Source organism: Acinonyx jubatus, chromosome A1 (assembly GCF_027475565.1).
Source record: "Acinonyx jubatus isolate Ajub_Pintada_27869175 chromosome A1, VMU_Ajub_asm_v1.0, whole genome shotgun sequence".
In the NCBI taxonomy this organism is placed as follows: domain Eukaryota; kingdom Metazoa; phylum Chordata; class Mammalia; order Carnivora; family Felidae; genus Acinonyx; species Acinonyx jubatus.
Genome location: NC_069380.1, coordinates 132,031,107 through 132,049,550, shown reverse-complemented (window position 1 = coordinate 132,049,550; position 18,444 = coordinate 132,031,107). Strand labels below are relative to the sequence as shown.

The following is an 18,444-nucleotide window of genomic DNA, read 5'->3' as shown; positions in this document are numbered from 1 at the left end:
CTCACTCCCAGCAGTGAGCCAGTCAGCAATGGGTTAAAATCAAGGACGGGGCTTACCCTCAAGATCTCCCTTCTGGCCCTGGTGTGATGCAGGGCACCTGACACAGTACTGTCAAAGAACAGAGAAATGATCTGGCGAGGCAGACACAAGAAAATAAATGTAGCCCTGACAATAGGCGTTGATTAAATACTTGAATGACAATGGAACATGACAATGACAAATGCAGGCTACCACCACCAGAGTCATTAATATATCAGGAACACTAATTTTTATAAATCTTTAAACTTCCCGGTTGGTGGCATTTGCATTCCTTTCCTTATACTCTTACTATGGAGTTGACATACAGTCAGCTTCATTTTCGGTTTCCACCCAGGAAGTAAAAAACAGGTCTACATTCTTGATCTTTGATTCGCCACTGAAAATGAGCTTTAAACAAGAGATAGATGGCCTGGGGTACTCAGTTTCAGAGGCCGGTGACAGGACATCACTGGAATGCTCCTCCAGGGGAGACAGTGGGTTTCTGAGCTCAACAGTGGACAAAATATTTATGTGTGAAGGGAGAAAATGAAGGGAAACCGGTCTCTGCAAAGACTTCCCCCCCCCCCCATCTCATCTTGGTAACTAAAATTATTTACTACTCAAGTTTGAAGGGACTTGGAGGCTGTCTGATCCAACCTGTTCATTTTACAGAGGATGAAATTAGGCATCAGCAACCGAGCCACGCTTTACTTAAAGGTATGCTTGTCACCAGCATCTGGGCCTCTGAGCCCCATTTCATGGTTCCCATAACACCCTGCAAGAGCAGTGCGTAACCTACCAAGTCACCCAGGCAAGTCACTTGCTTTCCATCTTGAAACCCCATTCAGTCTGCTCCATGTATCCCATTCTGATCCATGCCTCCCCCAAACACTACTGCATCGCACCCCACTACCACGCATGTGTTGTCCAGAGGATTCCGGCACATGAGCACTTAGCACCTCACTTGCACTTCTGAGCAGATGTGGTACATTTCACTGCACACATTAAGACAATGTCACCAGAACAGCCAGTCGCCCATATCCAACTGCATACATGTGGCTCCAGGGTGGCATGAAATGGCAGCACCCACCATCTCCCTTGCATTCCCCAACCTTATCTTCCCTTCCCTACTAATTATTTTTTTTTTACTATTTTTTGAGAGAGAGAGAGACAGACAGACAGACAGGCAGACAGACAGAGTGTGAGCAGGGGAGGGGCAGGGAGAGAGAGGGAGACACAAAATCTGAAGCAGGCTCCAGGCTCTGAGCTGTCAGCACAGAGCCCAACGTGGGGCTCAAACTCATGGACAGCAAGATCATGACCTGAGCTGAAGTCGGATGCTTAATCAACTTAAGTTGGACGCTTAACTGACTGAGCCACCCGGGCGCCCCCCCTGCCTACTAAGAGTGCTGTCTGTGGGATTTAATGGGCCATACTGATTTTCTCTTATTTAACTTTATATTTCATGCTCTTAACTACAATACTGTCAATTCAACTTTTGTGGCATCCTCACATATACCAAAAAGTGTCACAGGGAGCTAAAACCAATCCATCTTTTATAGATGATACATACATGGGGCTGAGAAGATAAGCTTAGAACCTGCATGCCTTTCTGAACCTGAAAGCACACAAGGCATAAAGGATGGGAAAACCACGTCCAGCCACGCTTGGCCTCAGTCCACCCTATCAGGGCAAAACAAATTATCAGGAATGTACAAAAATATAAAATCAGCAGAGAGAAAACAAAAAAAGAACATGATAATCCCCCTTCAAAAAGTCAACCCCTTGATAAAAATGCCAAACCAAACCATACAACTCCAAGTGAAATCAACTTTCTCTTCTAAAGTAAATTTTAAGAACAAACAACTTGAATTTTTCAGGCACCTGGGTGGCTCAGTCGGGTGACAGTCTAATTCTTGGTGCTGGCTCAGGTCATGATCTCATAGTTCGGGGATTCGAGCCCCTCATCAAGCTCTGTGCTGACAGCATGGAGCCTGCTTGAGATTCTCACTCTCTCTGTCTCTCTCCATCCCTCTCTGCCCCTCCCCTGCTCATGCTCTCTCAAAAATAAATAACTAAACTTTTAAAAAAAAGAACAAACAACTTGAATTTTTGATACATGGATTCAATAAATTCATTTTTCTCTCAGGAATAACCCAAGTCTGTTATTTATAGAACCACGTTAGAACACAAAAAATATGGGCAAGACATTAAGGGAGCAAGAGAGAGACCAAAACGGTGAATGAGGAAGCCTACCTAGTGCTTTGTTCATGTGAACATTCACGCATCTTTGGTTTGTTTCTGTTAAGTTTCTTCATTAGTCTCATTGATATAGAGAGCTTCCTTACATATTTAGACACACACAACTTTTTATTTTGGTGTATCTATGTATTCTGAGAGAGAGAGACAGAGAGCACGAGTTGGGGAGGGGCAGAGGCAGGGGAGAGACAGAGAATCCCAAATAGGCTGCTCACTCTCAGTGCAGAGCCCGATGTGGGGCTTGAACCCATGGAACATGAGATCATGGCCTGAGCTAAAATGAAGAGTCAAGAGTCAGACACTTAACCAAATGAGCCACCCAGAAGCCTAGACAAATACAAATTATTTTAAAATAATACCATCACTTGGGGCTCCTGGGTGGCTCGGACTGTTAAGCGTGTGACTCTTTGTTCGGATCATGTCAAGACCTCATGGTTTCGTGGGTTCAAGTCCCACATCCAGCTCTGTGCTTGGTAGTGCGGAGCCTGCTTGGGATTCTCTGTCTCCCTCTCTCTCTCTACCCCTCCCCCACTCACTCTGTCTCTCTTAAAATAAATAAACATATAAAAGATTTTTTAAAAGTAAATAAAATGAAATAATACCAACAAAAACTGACCTTACCACATTTGATTTGCCACATCCACCACACCCAGCTGAAGGTCAAGAAGGCCAACTCAATTTTGGAAGTCAGAATGGTTCAGTTCTATGTAAGTATTCAACTGATTTTCCTACCCTAGTGACCTTGAAATTCTAGACCAACAGCGATTTAAGACCCAAGCTACTTTTTGGTCTGCAGAAGGCACCTCAAAAGGCTTAAGGGAAACTGAGTCTCCTTTCAACATCTTAATTAACACTCATAACTAATTTTGAAGTCCTTCTATCTGGTATAAAATTGTCAAGTGGCTTTCTGAAAAGCCAGATTTGCTGACCTAGCATGGCTCCCAGCACTCTCTGGAACTCACACTACTTCAAAGCAAACAGCCTAGTCTCTCATCTGATTTCCAGTATAAGAAAAACACATTTGATTCTTCAAGTCCTCATTTAGACTCATCCCTTAATTAATTCTCCCAGCATGCCTGACATCCTCACCTCTTGGGAAGGCCTCCTTGGTCCAAGAGGCCTGAAAGAGATATGTATTTGACTTTCAAAGAGGTCTCTGCAGCCTGGCTCAGAACAAGGTGGCCACACGTCAGTTTGAGGCAGCAGGGCACCAGGGTCCGGGAACCACCTTGTGATCACTCTGTCAGGTGAAGCAATGACACACTGGTGGGCCACCGGCACGAGAGATGAGCCACAGCAGAAGACTACCTGACAGACACTGGGAGGCAGCACCTGCCAAAGGAAGTGGCTGCATGCCCCATTAAGTTCAAGTCTCTGGAGCTATGCCTACTCTGGCAAGGAGAGATTGCATAACAAAAATACACCACAAGAGTCATCTTGTAATTAGAACACCTAGATACCAACAAAACATCCAGACACAGAATGACATAGGGGCAGTGAAGACAGCAATGATTTCAAAGACTATTTAAAAGCAGGCACTCTCGGGGCGCCTGGGTGGCTCAGTCGGTTAAGGGGCCGACTTCGGCTCAGGTCATGATCTCGCCGTCTGTGAGTTCGAGTCCCGCGTCGGGCTCTGTGCTGACAGCTCAGAGCCTGGAGCCTGTTTCAGATTCTGTGTCTCCCTCTCTCTCTGGCCCTCCCCTGTTCATGCTCTGTCTCTCTCTGTCTCTAAAATAAATAAACATTAAAAAAAAAAAATTTAAAAAAATAAATAAATAAAATAAAAGCAGGCACTCTCACCAGGAAGAAGGTACTAATGGATTTGCCTCTGGACTGCTTGGTGACTCAGAAAAATGCGTAGACATCCTCCAACTTCCTTAGCAACTGTTGATGAACTATACAATTTTACAAGTTCTAAGAGAACACTCAACTAATGTAAAAAAAAAATTCCTATTCCCAGTTACATGCCTTCAGCCCAGAGACAGAGAGAGAGAGAGATATTCACTGATTCACTGACTCATTGACTCATTGATTCATTGACTCAATGATTCATTGGTTCATTTATTCATTTAGCATGGAGCGTGATGTAGGTTGGAACACATGAACCATGAGATCATGACCTGAGCCCAAATCAAGAGTCAGATGCTTAACCAACCAGCCAGGAGCCCCCAGTCTGGCAATTTTTAAAGTACTGGCAAATCGCAAAACAAATAGAAATAGGATGTTTTTAAACCAGTACGACCTTAAGTGTGAATTTTCAGTGGATCCGGGATTTTTTTTCTCTGTTGTCCAAGAGCCAAGAACCCAGATGGAAAGTACCACAAAAGAGCACCATTCACAACAACTGCAAATGCCTTTGCCCTCTAAGAGTTTCCAATTTGCCATATATCAAAATACTAACATTGCACTCAACCTTCAGGGCCTGGGTAAACCCAACTTAGCCCACATAGTGCGCAGTCCCAAATACAATCACATGCCCAAGTGCCCACTACCACTCCTCCTTCCAAACTCCCTTGGGCTCTGGCTCCACCACTGAGAAATTCCACCAAAGGCACCAAAACTCCACTCGTTCTTAAACAGCTCAACCCCACTCTCCCCACCACTACCTTCACACGACCCTCAGCCTGGGTTCTCTGCTATCCATGTTCTGTGGAAGTACTGTTCCCACTACACACATTTCACTGGGGCCTTACCTTTTCCTCAAACATGTCAATAGCCTTCACTTGCAGTTCATGACCTCAGACCTTAAATGGGTTGTTAATGCTCCAAAGCAATCCTACCACATTTACAGCTCCTTTCCTGTTCTCCAAGGCCATGTGACTTCCCTCTCTACTCGCCTCCCAAATAACCCTCCCAACTGCTACCCAGGGGTCTCATAAGGCATGGAGAAAAGCGAAGCTACCAAATCTATTAAACTACCTACTTTTTATCAAGAAAATTTATTGACAGCAGTCATATGGAAATGGGACATTTAAAAATGAAACTTCTTATTCTCTTGAGATAAATGTAGATTCGTATGCAGTAGTAAGAAATAATATAGAGAGAACCCAGGTACGCTTTGCCGGGTTTTCCTCAACAGTAACGCTCCGCAAGACCATAGTGTACAATAAGCATCAGGATAACGACTTGGACACAGTCAAGATACAGAACATGTCCATCAGCAGAGGATCCCGCAGGTCATCGATTTAGAGCCACGCTTACTCCCCTCCCATCTCCCCCTCCTAAAGCCCCAAAAACCGCTCACCAGTTCTCCACTCCTACAAGCGTGTCACTTTGAGAATGGTATACACAAATGGAATTACACAGCAGGCTTTTTTTTTTGTTTTTAATGCAGTCTAATTCTCCGGAGATTCACCCAGGCCACCATCCCCATCAATAGTTCATTCCTTTTTACTGCTGAATAGTATTCCATGACATAGATCCACTTTTGCATCCTTTCTCATCTCCTTCCTCTGATGACAAGAAAGGAAGTGCCCCTTCTCCCATAAAAAAGCCCATCTTCTTACATGTGCTCTGGATAACTTGCCAGGTTCCTGCGGAAGCCCTTTACTTTGGCTTTCTTCACTGCCATTCTCAACACCTGACAAACATGCTCACATGGACCCCACGCTAAGAGGTCTCCTTTTGACCCCTTAAACTTTTCCAGCTCCCACAATGTGTCTACTCCCTTACACAGCAGCACTTTTCAAGAGAGCTATCTACACTCAACTGTCTACCCACTAGCTACCTCTCATTCCTTACACAGCAGCACTTTTCAAGAGAGCTATCTACACTCAACTGTCTACCCACTAGCTACCTCTCATTCCTTAACTACCGTTTGCTCTTAACCCACTCCATTCTAGCTTTTCATCCCACTTCACTACGGTCCCCAAGGTTATCAGTGACCATACTGCAGATTCCAATAACCATTTAGAGCCATCTTCCTGACATGGAGCCAATTCTTTCCTTCTCAAAATACAACTCTCCCTTTTTGCGATCCCACAGTCCTGACATACCCAGTTAGCGAAGGGAAATTACCACATTCTATTTCTTTAGTAAGACCTATGTCTCTCTCAGGCTTCCCCAACTCAGTAAGCGCCATGTTGCCATTGACTCTTGTGTAGCTGTACAAATAGGCAACGGCCCAGAAGGACCATGCTAGTCCCCTCACCTCCTCCCAAGAGCAGCACCAGGCTGGCATTTGGCTGTGACCATGTGACATAATCTTGACAGAAAGAATGTGAATGGACAAGAAAAATGTGTCTCTTCTAGGCTGGGACTTTTAAGAAGACGGAAAGCTTTCTCCTTTTTTTTTCTTACTTCTATCATCCAGAAGCAAAGTATATTAAGACCATAGGGAAGAACAAAACCAGAAGATGGAAGGAGCGTGGGTCCCTGACTCAGCATGAGGAAGACAGCTGCCTGCTAACCAAAAACATGTACATGAGTAGGAAATAAATAAGCATTGTGATAAGCCACTGATAGGTTTTGGTTTGCTTGTTATGGCATTCTAACACACATCATCATTGTATAGGCATTCTTTGGATGAAATTATGAACATAAAAAATCTAGGGCATCAAGGAGAACTTTTAGGAGCAATATTTACTAAATACCAAGGCTACCCATAAAAAAAAAAATGAGGTCTTATTTTATGTAAATTCACTTTAATCTGAATTCTTGGTCTCACCCAGTAAGCTAAGGAGGCCTCTAGGATGGAAAACCCATTAACCTCCACACAGCACTAAAACACAATGGCTGCCAGATTAATTTTAAAGAAAAGAAAAAAAAAAGCTTTTTTTAGGATAGGGTTGTTTGTTTTTCTTTCCCGTCTTGAAGTAAAATTCACTCTGAAATGCTTTTAAAAATTTTTCAGATGTTATTCCAAACTGATTTCCATAGTCCAAGAAAGAAAAATGTCTCAATATTTTCCCCAAGATAGAACACCACGACGCTGTTACAAATTCTAGTTTATACTATCTACAAAGTTGGTTTATTATTATTAGATGCAACTTGCAAGCATATATAGATTCCTTTGTTTTACACTCCAAACAAGCCAGTAAGTTTTGAAAAACACAATTTTCCTTATAAGGAAAAGAATCCTGCCTTTTCTGACCATTAGGGCTCCAATATGTATCATAGTTGTGAAATTCAGGACCTGGATTGAGGACACTGCTTCGCATATCAAGAAGCCAGGACTCAAGATCCTAAGGTTCTGTCCTTCATTGTGCAGCTCCCTTGCTGTGAACTGTCAGGTACATTACCACATACTTATGCCTAGACTTAAGGGTCTGTATAATGATTAGAATAACACTCCTCTTACTCATCAGGGTTCCCAAAGCTCAGTGTTTACATGATGCTTCTGGTTGCCTACTTAGCAAGTTGCAGGCCATAAAGAGAGAAGATAGCGTTAGCCTCCAAAATAAAATTAAAAAAAAAAAAAATCAGACAGAGTTGAATACAGTCAACTCTGTGTTTGTTGTTTAAAAGCTAGCCCTGGAAAAAGAAAAACTACCGATAGTTTGTCTACATTTGTCTGCATTAAACAGATATCACTGTAATAATTAAAAAATAGGTAAAGGCAAAAGAAAAAAAAAGAGAGAGAGACTAATTATGACAAATGGAATTACTGGTCCCAATTCTTTGCTACCCTGGATTAGTGTTATATATCTGCATCTTGGCCTAGATACCATGTGGGTAGAACATGTTTCTACCCCTTAACTCTGGGCTTGACCATGTGACTTGCTTTGGCCAATACAAAATTAGAAGACATGATGTCCCCAGAGGCTTGAAGCATGCCTGAGCTGGTGGATATGCACTCTCATGCTCCTGTCTTTTACCAGAATATGATGCCTTGCCTAGCTGCTGGTCCAAGAAAGAAGACAGACACATTGTGCAAATCCGGACTCAAATAGCATCTTAGACCCAATCCTAGCAGAGCCCAGACAAAATGATCCAAAACCCAGCTGACCTGCAACCATGTAAATAAGAAATACTTGTCTGCCAATGAAAGTTTGTAGTTATACAATATTGTCACCAACTGATAAACCACTTAATGCCTCAGAAAATCTCAGTGGCAAAACGTGTCTCATGGATAGAACTGCAGGGTGTAAAAGAAGGCCATAACATCCTTCACGTGCCCATTTTTAAAGGGAACCCAGTCAACAACCATCCCAGGAACTGTCTTCCTCCCCCTTGTTATATATACAATTATTTCCTTACATTTATAGCAAAACCTAGGAAGCAATCAAGGCCATGAGACCACTGAACAATGGAATTTCATATTAAAAACATATTGGGAAACTATGTCAATGTTACAACATATTCTTTTACTACATGATATTTAATGTTTACAATTACTTTCCATTTTATGTGTATACTATAATACGTTTAGCCAATATCTTTTGCCAGGTAGCTAGATGATAAGCAATTTTAATTCTAATAAATGATGCTGATCTAAATATCACTATTGTTATTTCTCTGCACCCATTCACAACTATTTCCTTGTGATGAAATGGGAGACATAGAATGGCTGGGTTAACAAATGTGTAATTGTTTAATTATTAATTGTATAGTTTTAATTTACTTTTGCAATTAAGGGACCAGGATCCTTATAGATTGAGTCAGCCCTGGATTCCAAATGAGCAAAGATTTTCCCCCCTAGCATTCACTCCAATTAACCCTGCTGGAGTTTACTAGAAACCTACGGGTACCTACTGCATTATGAACAGTGCAATATTTACAAGAATGGACTTCGGAGCCACAATGCTCAGGCTCAAATCTTGGCTCTGCTGTTTGTGAACACCATGATCTTGTGCAATTCAGTCAAACTATTTGTTCCTCAGTTTTTTCATCTGTAACATGGGGATAAGACTGCCCCTCATAGGGGGATAAAGATGTTTAAGAAAAAATTAAGGCAATAAATATAATTCCCTAAAAACAATGCATGCTACATAGCAAGCTCTCAAGGTTAGCTCTCATTATTATTAGTGACAACTAGATGAAAACATCATAGATCTTCCCCTCAAAAAGCAGAGTTCAATGAAACTTATCAAGGATAACTGAGTGGCAAAAATTTTAAGCTATAAGCCTTCACAGAATCTTTGTTTAAAGAAAGCAGTAAAAAATTGCCAAAGAAAAGAGTCTTTAAGGTTAAAACAAAGCTAAGCAATATGAAGATGGCTGGTCTTGATGTTACAAAATATATCAGGTACAGATTTCTGATGGCAAAACCAGTTACTTTGACCTAATTAAGTTTAGCAACAAGTATATCCCAAGGTAAGATCACATGTGATAATTCACAGGTGCCTATTACTAGTAGAAACTCTTTCTTCAAGATCAGAAACGATGTTTTCTTTCTACTGCAACCCAATACTGGCACAGTGCCTGAGACAGATGGAAATTCAATGGATAAAGGATCCAAACTGATGTTCAGAAGCCCAAGTTCCCCACCAAGTGCAAACACCCCAAATTCAATCCATGCTGCACATAATATTCATAGCCACCCATGGCTGGGCTAAGGGCTTGGCATAAATTCTTTCATCAAATCCTTAGCTAAGCTATTTAGAGGACCAATTAGAATGTTTTCTTCATATTCTACTCAAACTTACAAGAAACTGTTTTTAAAAACTGACATTCATGAGATTCTTTTAAGCGCTCTCTCTCTCTCTCTCTCTCTCTCTCTCTCTCTCTCTCAAGGGCTAATAAACATTTTTGAAAATTACATAACCTGACATTTAATCATATAGAAGTATATATAAAAATGTAAAGGTGTATATAAAAAAATAAAATAGGGGCGCCTGTGTGGCTCAGTCGGTTAAGCGGCCGACTTCGGCTCAGGTCATGATCTCGCGGTCCGTGAGTTCGAGCCCCGTGTCGGGCTCTGTGCTGACCGCTCAGAGCCTGGAGCCTGTTTCAGATTCTGTGTCTCCCTCTCTCTGACCCTCCCCCGTTCATGCTCTGTCTTTCTCTGTCTCAAAAATAAATAAAAACTTTAATAAAATAAAATAAAATAAAATAAAATAAAATAAAATAAACTGTATATACAGCACACTAAATTTTTAAGAGTAGGATTGCTAGAGCTATTGAGATTATGAAATGGGAATCAACTTCAGATTTTTTTTTAAGCTGTAGGCCAAATTTCATGACTCAGGTCATTTATCTGCATCAAGAGCTATACCTCTGCATTGTTTTAAAGCTTTAAGCGTACTCCTCTAGCAAAAATTGGAGAGAATCATTACTGCCCCTCCTTTTGGTCAAAAATAGTATAACCAAAGTAAGTAAATTTCCTAAATGAAATGAGTAAGGAAAGGGATGAGTCTTTTAACCATTAAGATTTAATTTCTCCTCTTACAAAAAAGGGTTGGACTAAACAATGTTTAGGATCTCCAGCTTAAAAAAGCAAATAGTCTCAATCTGTAAAGGAAAGCAAAGAAAAATATCCTCACAAGCGTTCAAAGAATATCAGTATAACTCAAGTATGAACATTTGCCTAAACTTAGTGAAGTGAAGCAGTCTTTGGTGAATTTCTTCCCCTTGGCCTGAGGTCAATTTCACCCTGCAGTATGCCACAATGGGTCAAATGTTCTAAAGTCTACTGAGCCTATGACAGAATCCTTGCTGTTACCAGAAATTTATCTCTCAGAAGTCAAAATCCAGGATTCTCCAAAAAATGTGAATAACTCAACTTACTTTTCAGACCATTTAGGAACTGGCAGAGAAAACTTGTCATATACAGAGAAAACTCTGCTTTGGGACTTAATAATCTGTTTCTTGGGCCCCTGGGTGGCTCAGTCACTTAAGTGTCCAATTTTTGATTTCAGCACAGGTCATGATCTCACGGTTTGTGAGACTGAGCCCCACATCGGGCTCTGTGCTGACAGTGTGGAGCCTGCTTGGGATTCTCTCTCTCCCTCTTGCTCTGCCCCTCCTCCACATGTGCATGCTCTCTCTCAAAAACAAACATATAAAGAATAATAAAATAAAAACCAGTTTGTCCAAAGATATTTATATTCACAGAAAAAAGCACTCAGAAAGAAAAAGAAATAACCTTCAGTGATTTAAAGGTGAGTAATATGAAAAATTTATATAGTGAATTACTTCAAAGCACTTTAAATTATCTTAGGCTGGCTATGTTTCAAGTCAATACAAGTGATGTGTGTTTTCTCTGTATTCGAAAATGTTTAAATTAAATTTAACAACATGATTGAAAAATGGGTGGGAAGGAAAATAAAAGGATGAAAGCTGTGAAGACATTTCACAAATGATAAACGAACGTCCAATAAGCACATGCAAAGATGTTCAACACCACTTAAGTCATCAAGAACATACAAAATAAATCCCTGATGTGATATGACTATCTATCCATTAAAATGGCTAAAATCAAAAAACAACTCAATACCTGGCAATACCACAAGTTGGCAAGAATGCAGAGCAATTAGATTGCTCATCTGTCGCTGGTGGGAATGGAAAACGGTACAATTTTGGAAACAGTTTGGCAGTTCCTTATAAAGTTCAATATACACTACTGATGCATGCACCAACACAGATGAATCTTAAAAACATACTGAGCAAAAGAAGCCTGACACAAAAGAACATGTACCGTTTGATTCTATTAATGTTAAATTCTCGAGGTAAATCGAATCTGCAGTGAGGAAAAGCAGATCGCTGGTCGCCTGGGGCCAAGAAATGAGGGATGAGAGCAGGTAAGACAAAAACAGGGCACAGGAAAGGTTTTATATCTCGACTGTGGTGGTAGCTACGCTGGTGTATAAAATTTGCCGAATTGGGGCACCTGGGTGACTTCATCAGTCAAGTCTTGATTTTGGCTGAGGCCATAATCTCACAGTTGGTGAGATCAAGCCCCACATGGTGCTCTGTGGTGACAGAGAAGAGACCTTCAGAGGTCTCCCTCTCTCTCTCTCTCTCTGCCCCTCCCCTGCTCTCTCTCTCTCAAAATATATAAACATTTAAAAAAGTAAATAAATTTGCCAAAATCTGTACACACACCTGCTTTAGCAGGTCCCTTCGGTTGTATGTCAACTTTCTCAGTAAAATCCCTCAATTTCAGAACACGTGCCCTCCTGAAGACCCATCACCCACTTAGCTTGTTAGGATGAGGACTGGAGTAAATTAGTGATGAACCCCTGAATTCTATGCCTGACACCAGGAGTACACTGTTTGTTACCTAAGTGGAATTTAAATAAAAATTTGAAACAATAAAATTCTCAATTTTACTGCTCTCTGGATTGCATTAGATTTCACCAAAGGGTCTGCAGAGGGCCAGGCCCATTCCAAAGCAGGCCAATTTTCACACCACCTGGGAGGACCCGCCAGTGAGTCAAGGCAATTCCTCCTCTTGCGCATCAGTCATTCAGGACTCACCTGTGAGAGCTCCTCCCAGGCTTCCCCGCCGCAGCTCTCGCCCGTCCTCACTCAGCTGTCTTTTAAACTTCAGTGACTTTGCAGGACCAGAAGTCACATCCGGGGTGCTGCATTTCCGAAACGGCATGGGCGGAGGTGACAGTATGTGGTCAAGCTGTAGAGACAAACACAGGGGCATCACAGGCTGAGGACACTCTCAACACCCACCAGCCCCCTTGCTTATCCTTCTCCAAATCCCTCTCTCCCAAGCCTGTTCCTAATGTGGTTACTTTAGAGAATTCAGGGTTTCACTATTGTGTGCTACATCTGGAGCACATTCTGGCGTACCGCAAAATCTCAACAGCAGTGACGTTTAAAGTGCGGGTCCCAGGGGCGCCTGGGTGGCTTAGTCGGTTAAGCCTCCGACTTCAGCTCAGGTCACGATCTCACGGTCCGTGAATTCGAGCCCCGCATCGGGCTCTGGGCTGATGTCTCAGAGCCTGGAGCCTGCTTCCGATTCTGTGCCTCCCTCTCTCTCTGCCCCTCCCCTGTTCATGCTCTGTCTCTCTCTGTCTCAAAAATAAATACACATTAAAAAAAAAAATTTAATAAAAAAAAAAATAAAGTGCGGGTCCCAACAAATTAGTGGGTCATGAAACCAAATTTAGTAGATCTAACCAGGATTTGTTTAAATGTAGCAGAAGTTGTTAGAGTCCAACAAAGGAAAAGCACAGTTTCATGAATCGCCTGATTAAGTTATACTTGTGTGTGTGTGTGTCCTTACTCACTGTGTAAGGTATATGTTGTTCTGTGGGCCATGATGTCTCTAAAAAATGAGTAGTATTGTTCTAAAGAGAATCAATAGATCACTTCTTTAGTAGTTCACAAAAGAAAATCCACAGGCTTCTGGTGCTCACAGATACATGCAGGGAAGGGAAATTTCTCAGCACCACATCCCTTAATGCAAATCAATACATCCCTATATCACTTTATAGCCTTTTAAAAGAAAACCTGTCACAAGAATCAGAGAAACTAAAATCACTTCAAGAGACAGCTTTCTACAAAAGAATGCCTTGTGTCACAACACTTATTTCAATATCTGTCCTCCTTTTCTAAGAAAACCTTTCAAACTTGAATAGGGCCACATCTTCTAAAATGTTCACCTTCAGAGTATATATGCAATATATATATACATATACATATATATAGAGAGATGGTTACTGAGGACAAAAATACTCATTTGCATATACATCTATCCAGATGGTTATTAAGAACAAGAAAGGAGTACAAAAGGTATTCGTGGAAATTCCAAATGCCACAGAAAAAAACTTTGTAGAAATTTAAATTCAGACAAGACTTCAGTAGCACTGCTCAAATCTGAGCATTTTTAGGGATGCTTCACTGAGATTTGCTTTGCTCTGTGTTCATGGGTAGAGAAACAGCTATCTGGTTATATCTGTCTGAATTTTTGCAGATTAGCACTATAATGGATCTATTTTGCCTACGTGGTGCAGCATACTCAAAACGATGGCACAAAAAGAAATTTAACACTGCCTATGAGTAACTCCTCCCAAGTGCAGTGGGGTAGAACAGACCTGGGCTTCAAGCACTTGTCAGTAAGTAACCACCTCAAACTCAATGCTGGTCAATTTCTTACTGTATTTCATGGCCACTTAGTATTATTGTGAGAGGTCCTCGAAAAACTAGCAGTGCCTCCACTCCAGGATCAAACCAGATCAGTAGGGAAAAGATCCCAGATTGTACTTTTGGAAGCTATTTGTTGAGTCTGCTGTTCATTACAACAGCATTCTACTTAGGACAGCCTCTAAGAAGGTTTGGATCGAATTTTAGATACTCTGGCCTCAAACCTTATGGACACAAAATTGGAGCAAGAGAACCCTGGACAGTGACACATCAGCTAATGGAAAATGCAGAAAGCAATCAGTGGTTCAAATGTGGTCTGATCATTATACAATGTAGAAGTTATTTTTGTCTCCTTCATGGCTCCATTTTATGCCTTTACTCTGTTTTTTTTTTCTTTTTTCTTTTTTCTTGGCAATGACAGTGAGCACCCGTATTCCCTTTACCACCTTTGGCCATACTACCTTTGCTCTCTCTTCTTCTGTCTTCTCCCACCCCCACACAGTGGAGAGTTGCACGCATTATGGATCTTCACCCCCCAAAACTTCAATATGCCTCTTCTGAGAACAAGGACATTCTCTTCAATTCTCCTACCCTGTATTACAGGTATCCTTTTAAGTGTCTCAAATCTTTCGTTATCACCTTGAATTATAAATAGTAGGGAAAATATAAAATAAGATTCTACCATGTGGACTCAATACTAGGAATTTGCTTCTGCCTTAAAAGGAAAGCTTGCAGCCACAAGGTGGCAATGTGTCACAGACATTCAACACAACGTTCCCCAATAGCCAGCTACTGGATCCCGTAAATGCATCCAGAACCCCTGAGAGTATCTGAGTGACTTAGAGTCCATTCCACTTAGTTATTTTCTCCCAATTACTAGTGGCAGCTGCATAAAATACAAATATTTATTGTTTAAGGGTTCATCAACTTCTGCTCCTTCTTTTTCACCTGAAGTTAAATTTTTCAGCTTGCAGAATTACAATTACTCTCTCTAGGGAAGAGTGTTATATCACAAGTTAACAGAGGGTGGAAAAATAAGAAGGAAGATAATTCCTAAGTAAGAATTATGTGATTTCCTTACATATTTCCAAACAAAGCCCTAGAAGATGAAACAAATGCAGGCGAGGAAGGAAATCAAGAAAAAAGTAAAAGAAAACAAACAAAAAAGAAAATCTATTTCATCACATATATAGCCATGAGCTATTAGTCCATAACCCGGCATTTCTAATCAGAACCGCAACCTCAAGAGGGGAGTATTATTTTAAATCTGGGAAAATGGAGTCAGTGAACTGTGAGGGCTGTCAACGTTTCAAACACAGTCTAAGAAGAAAAACCTGTAAGCGTAGCACCATGTTCCAGGATCCCATTTCCTTCTTCACATCAAATCACAATCCCAACAGGGCTCTCTCTAAATAGATCATTTTTCCAAATTTGCTGGCTTGTCAGGGGCTCAATGTTCTTTCTACAATTAGTCAAAGCTTCTCAAAATGGTCCACTGTAGCCCTGCAATTTCTTTTTCATTTTTTGTCCTGATTCAAACACTCATACTCCAATGGCAAATATTTCATCACACCCTAGAGCTTATGGTAGACATCAAACTTATCACTTCAGACACAGCCCTTTAAAGGATTCCTGTTTAATGTTTTCCAACTTTTCCAAACTCCCCACGTCTTCATACTACAGGAAGCTCAGCTAACGACAGAGCTTGTCTTTAAACCAAACAAGGAAGCCTGAACTTATCATGCCTGCTTCACAGACTTCTAATTTTTGTCACCAAGCAGACAATGCATTCCTATCAAGAGATAGCCCTCTACCCTTGTCACATACTTACCTAGTCGCTGCTAGCCACAACTAGCCTGCAAAGACACATTCTGCAGAAATACAACCTTACCTCATTCACCAATAGCAAATATTGATTTGTGGTGGATCCCATTTGCTCAAAGCTTCCCAGTTTAGTTTTCTCATCCTCCTGCAGTTCCAAGGACCACAAAACAGTTTGAAGAGGTCCAGTGGCATATCATTAAATGTCGAAGTCAGACAGATAGGGACCAAACACACCACATACATGTCAACAACTTCTGTTGCTAGCAGTCTATCACAGGAAGCATGGAAGCATCTTAGAGAACAAAGGGTGTACGGAAACTATAATACAACTACTAGAAGTCTGATGCACATTTAGTGCAAAGTTTCCAAAATTCTCACTCCTATTGAGAAGCTTATCACCAGAACTCCGCATCTGTGTTTTTTGAGTTTATCACCTCCATTCACTGTTGGCTGTTTACAATGCTCAGGCTGAGAAAAAGAGAAGAACCCATCACTGTCACAATATGGCTTCTACCATCAGTGAAAATGAATTAAAAGTACAGGTAGGAGTGCCTGAGTGGTTCAGCTGGTTAGGCATCCGATCTTGATCTCAGCTCAGGTCATGATCTCCCAGTTGTTGCAATCGATTCCCGAGTAGGGCTCTGTGCTGACAGCATAGAGCCTGCTTGGGATTGTCTCTCTCCCTCTCTCTCTCTCTGCCCCTCCTCCACTCGTGCTCTCTCTCTCTCAAAAAATAAATTGAATGAATGAATAAATAAATAAAATGAATGAATGAATGAATGAATGAATGAAAATACAGGTAAAGGCAAATTACCAAGGAATCTTGATCTTATTTTTAGTGTCTCTGCCATCCCCACCACCACCATCTCCAAACACGGACCATGGGTTTATTCTTCTATGGCTATAGCCCCCAGGAGTACCGTCCTCTCTTTCTAAAAGGGCATATTCAAACTTTCAATGAACATTCAACTTGCAGCCTTCTTAACTATTTTCTCCAACCTCCCCTCCAGATACACTCACACTCGAGCACACAAGTTCTCTAATTCACAGTTTCTACACCATCAAAGTGATCATATGGACATAAACCTTTTTTTCCATTTTCATTAAATTGCAAGTCCTTTTATCTAGCTAGTCAAGTCACAAACCTTACAATTACTCTGAACTTCTGTGTTCACTCCATATCCAATTCCTCTAAACTAACCTCCAAAATACACATATGCAGAATCCAATCACTTCCCCATTCCTACTGCTACCAAGCTTATCCCTGCCATCCAGACCTGTTTCCATCCTTGTCTCAGCACCGCAGCCAGCGACCATCTAAAACATAAGCCAGATGCTCCACATCGTCTGCTGGGGTCCTCCGGCCTCCCCTTCCCCTCACCCAGAGCAAAACCCAAAGTCCTGGCAATGCCCTACGGGTCCTTCCACCTCTACTCACAAGTCTCTGATCCCACCTACTATTTCACTTGCTCCACCTGGGCCTGTGCTCCAGGCATCTTCCCACCCAGCACCCTTACCTTGAGCATGGCCTCTGCTTGAGATGCACTCCAGATATTAGCTATCATGCTCTGCCCCCCCCTATCAAACTCCCACCCTCCAGGTCTCTATTCAATAGTCAGTCTTCCATGGGGGGGGTTCTCCAACTGCTTTGTGTAAAACAGCATGCCCACTGCTTCATTCCCTTCTTTATGTTTCTTTTTAGCATCTCTCACCCCATGTTAGATCTTCTATATTTGTTTTCCTTCTCCCACTAGATCCTAAGTTGCATGAAATTACATACTAGTCTGTTCCATTTGTCCACTGCTCTATATAAAAGGCACCATGTAAACATTGGTTGAAAGAACAAATGAATGGCAATCTCTGGTATTTCGTTTAAAATATAACCAAAAAACAAAGACCACGTACAATTAACAGTTTTTACTGTTGGACAAAGCTGAATAAGATTACATTAAATGTTACTCAAGGTGAAAATGCTAAATGCAGTCCATAGCATTTTGACAAAACTGAACGTTTCATGTATGAAAAAGACCCTGAGGTTATAGCAAACGTCACCTTTTTAAAGAATCTTTCTATATACAAACTAATATGCTAATTTTTTTTAACACCGCTGCCTCTGAAGGTGATTTCTAAATAATGAATTATTCGGCCTCTTAACTATATCCTAACAAGCATATTCAGTTGTGTCTATCAATCCAAGCCTTTCCCTACACTCTCTTCTCTTTGCTGTAATTCCCCATTCATTCCCAAGATGTGGGACATGCATTTTAAAGACCCATCCAGAATGCATGTGCCCTAAGGCCAAAGTTCATTAGTTCACCTGGATCATCAATGTCACTTGCATACACAATGAGGCTCACCAGT

At 41.3% G+C, this 18,444-nt stretch overlaps 1 protein-coding gene across 8 annotated transcripts in view; it reads right to left on the bottom strand.

Annotated features, from left to right (window-relative positions):
• Window positions 1-18,444, bottom strand: part of MAST4 (microtubule associated serine/threonine kinase family member 4) — a 556,148-nt gene that overhangs the window by 399,029 nt on the left and 138,675 nt on the right. For all 8 annotated transcript variants that reach the window (XM_053223443.1, XM_027040714.2, XM_053223445.1 and 5 more), the window contains exon 2: window positions 12,637-12,790. In XM_053223443.1, coding sequence (XP_053079418.1) covers window positions 12,637-12,790 — 154 coding nt within the window. The remainder of the gene's footprint in view (window positions 1-12,636; window positions 12,791-18,444) is intronic.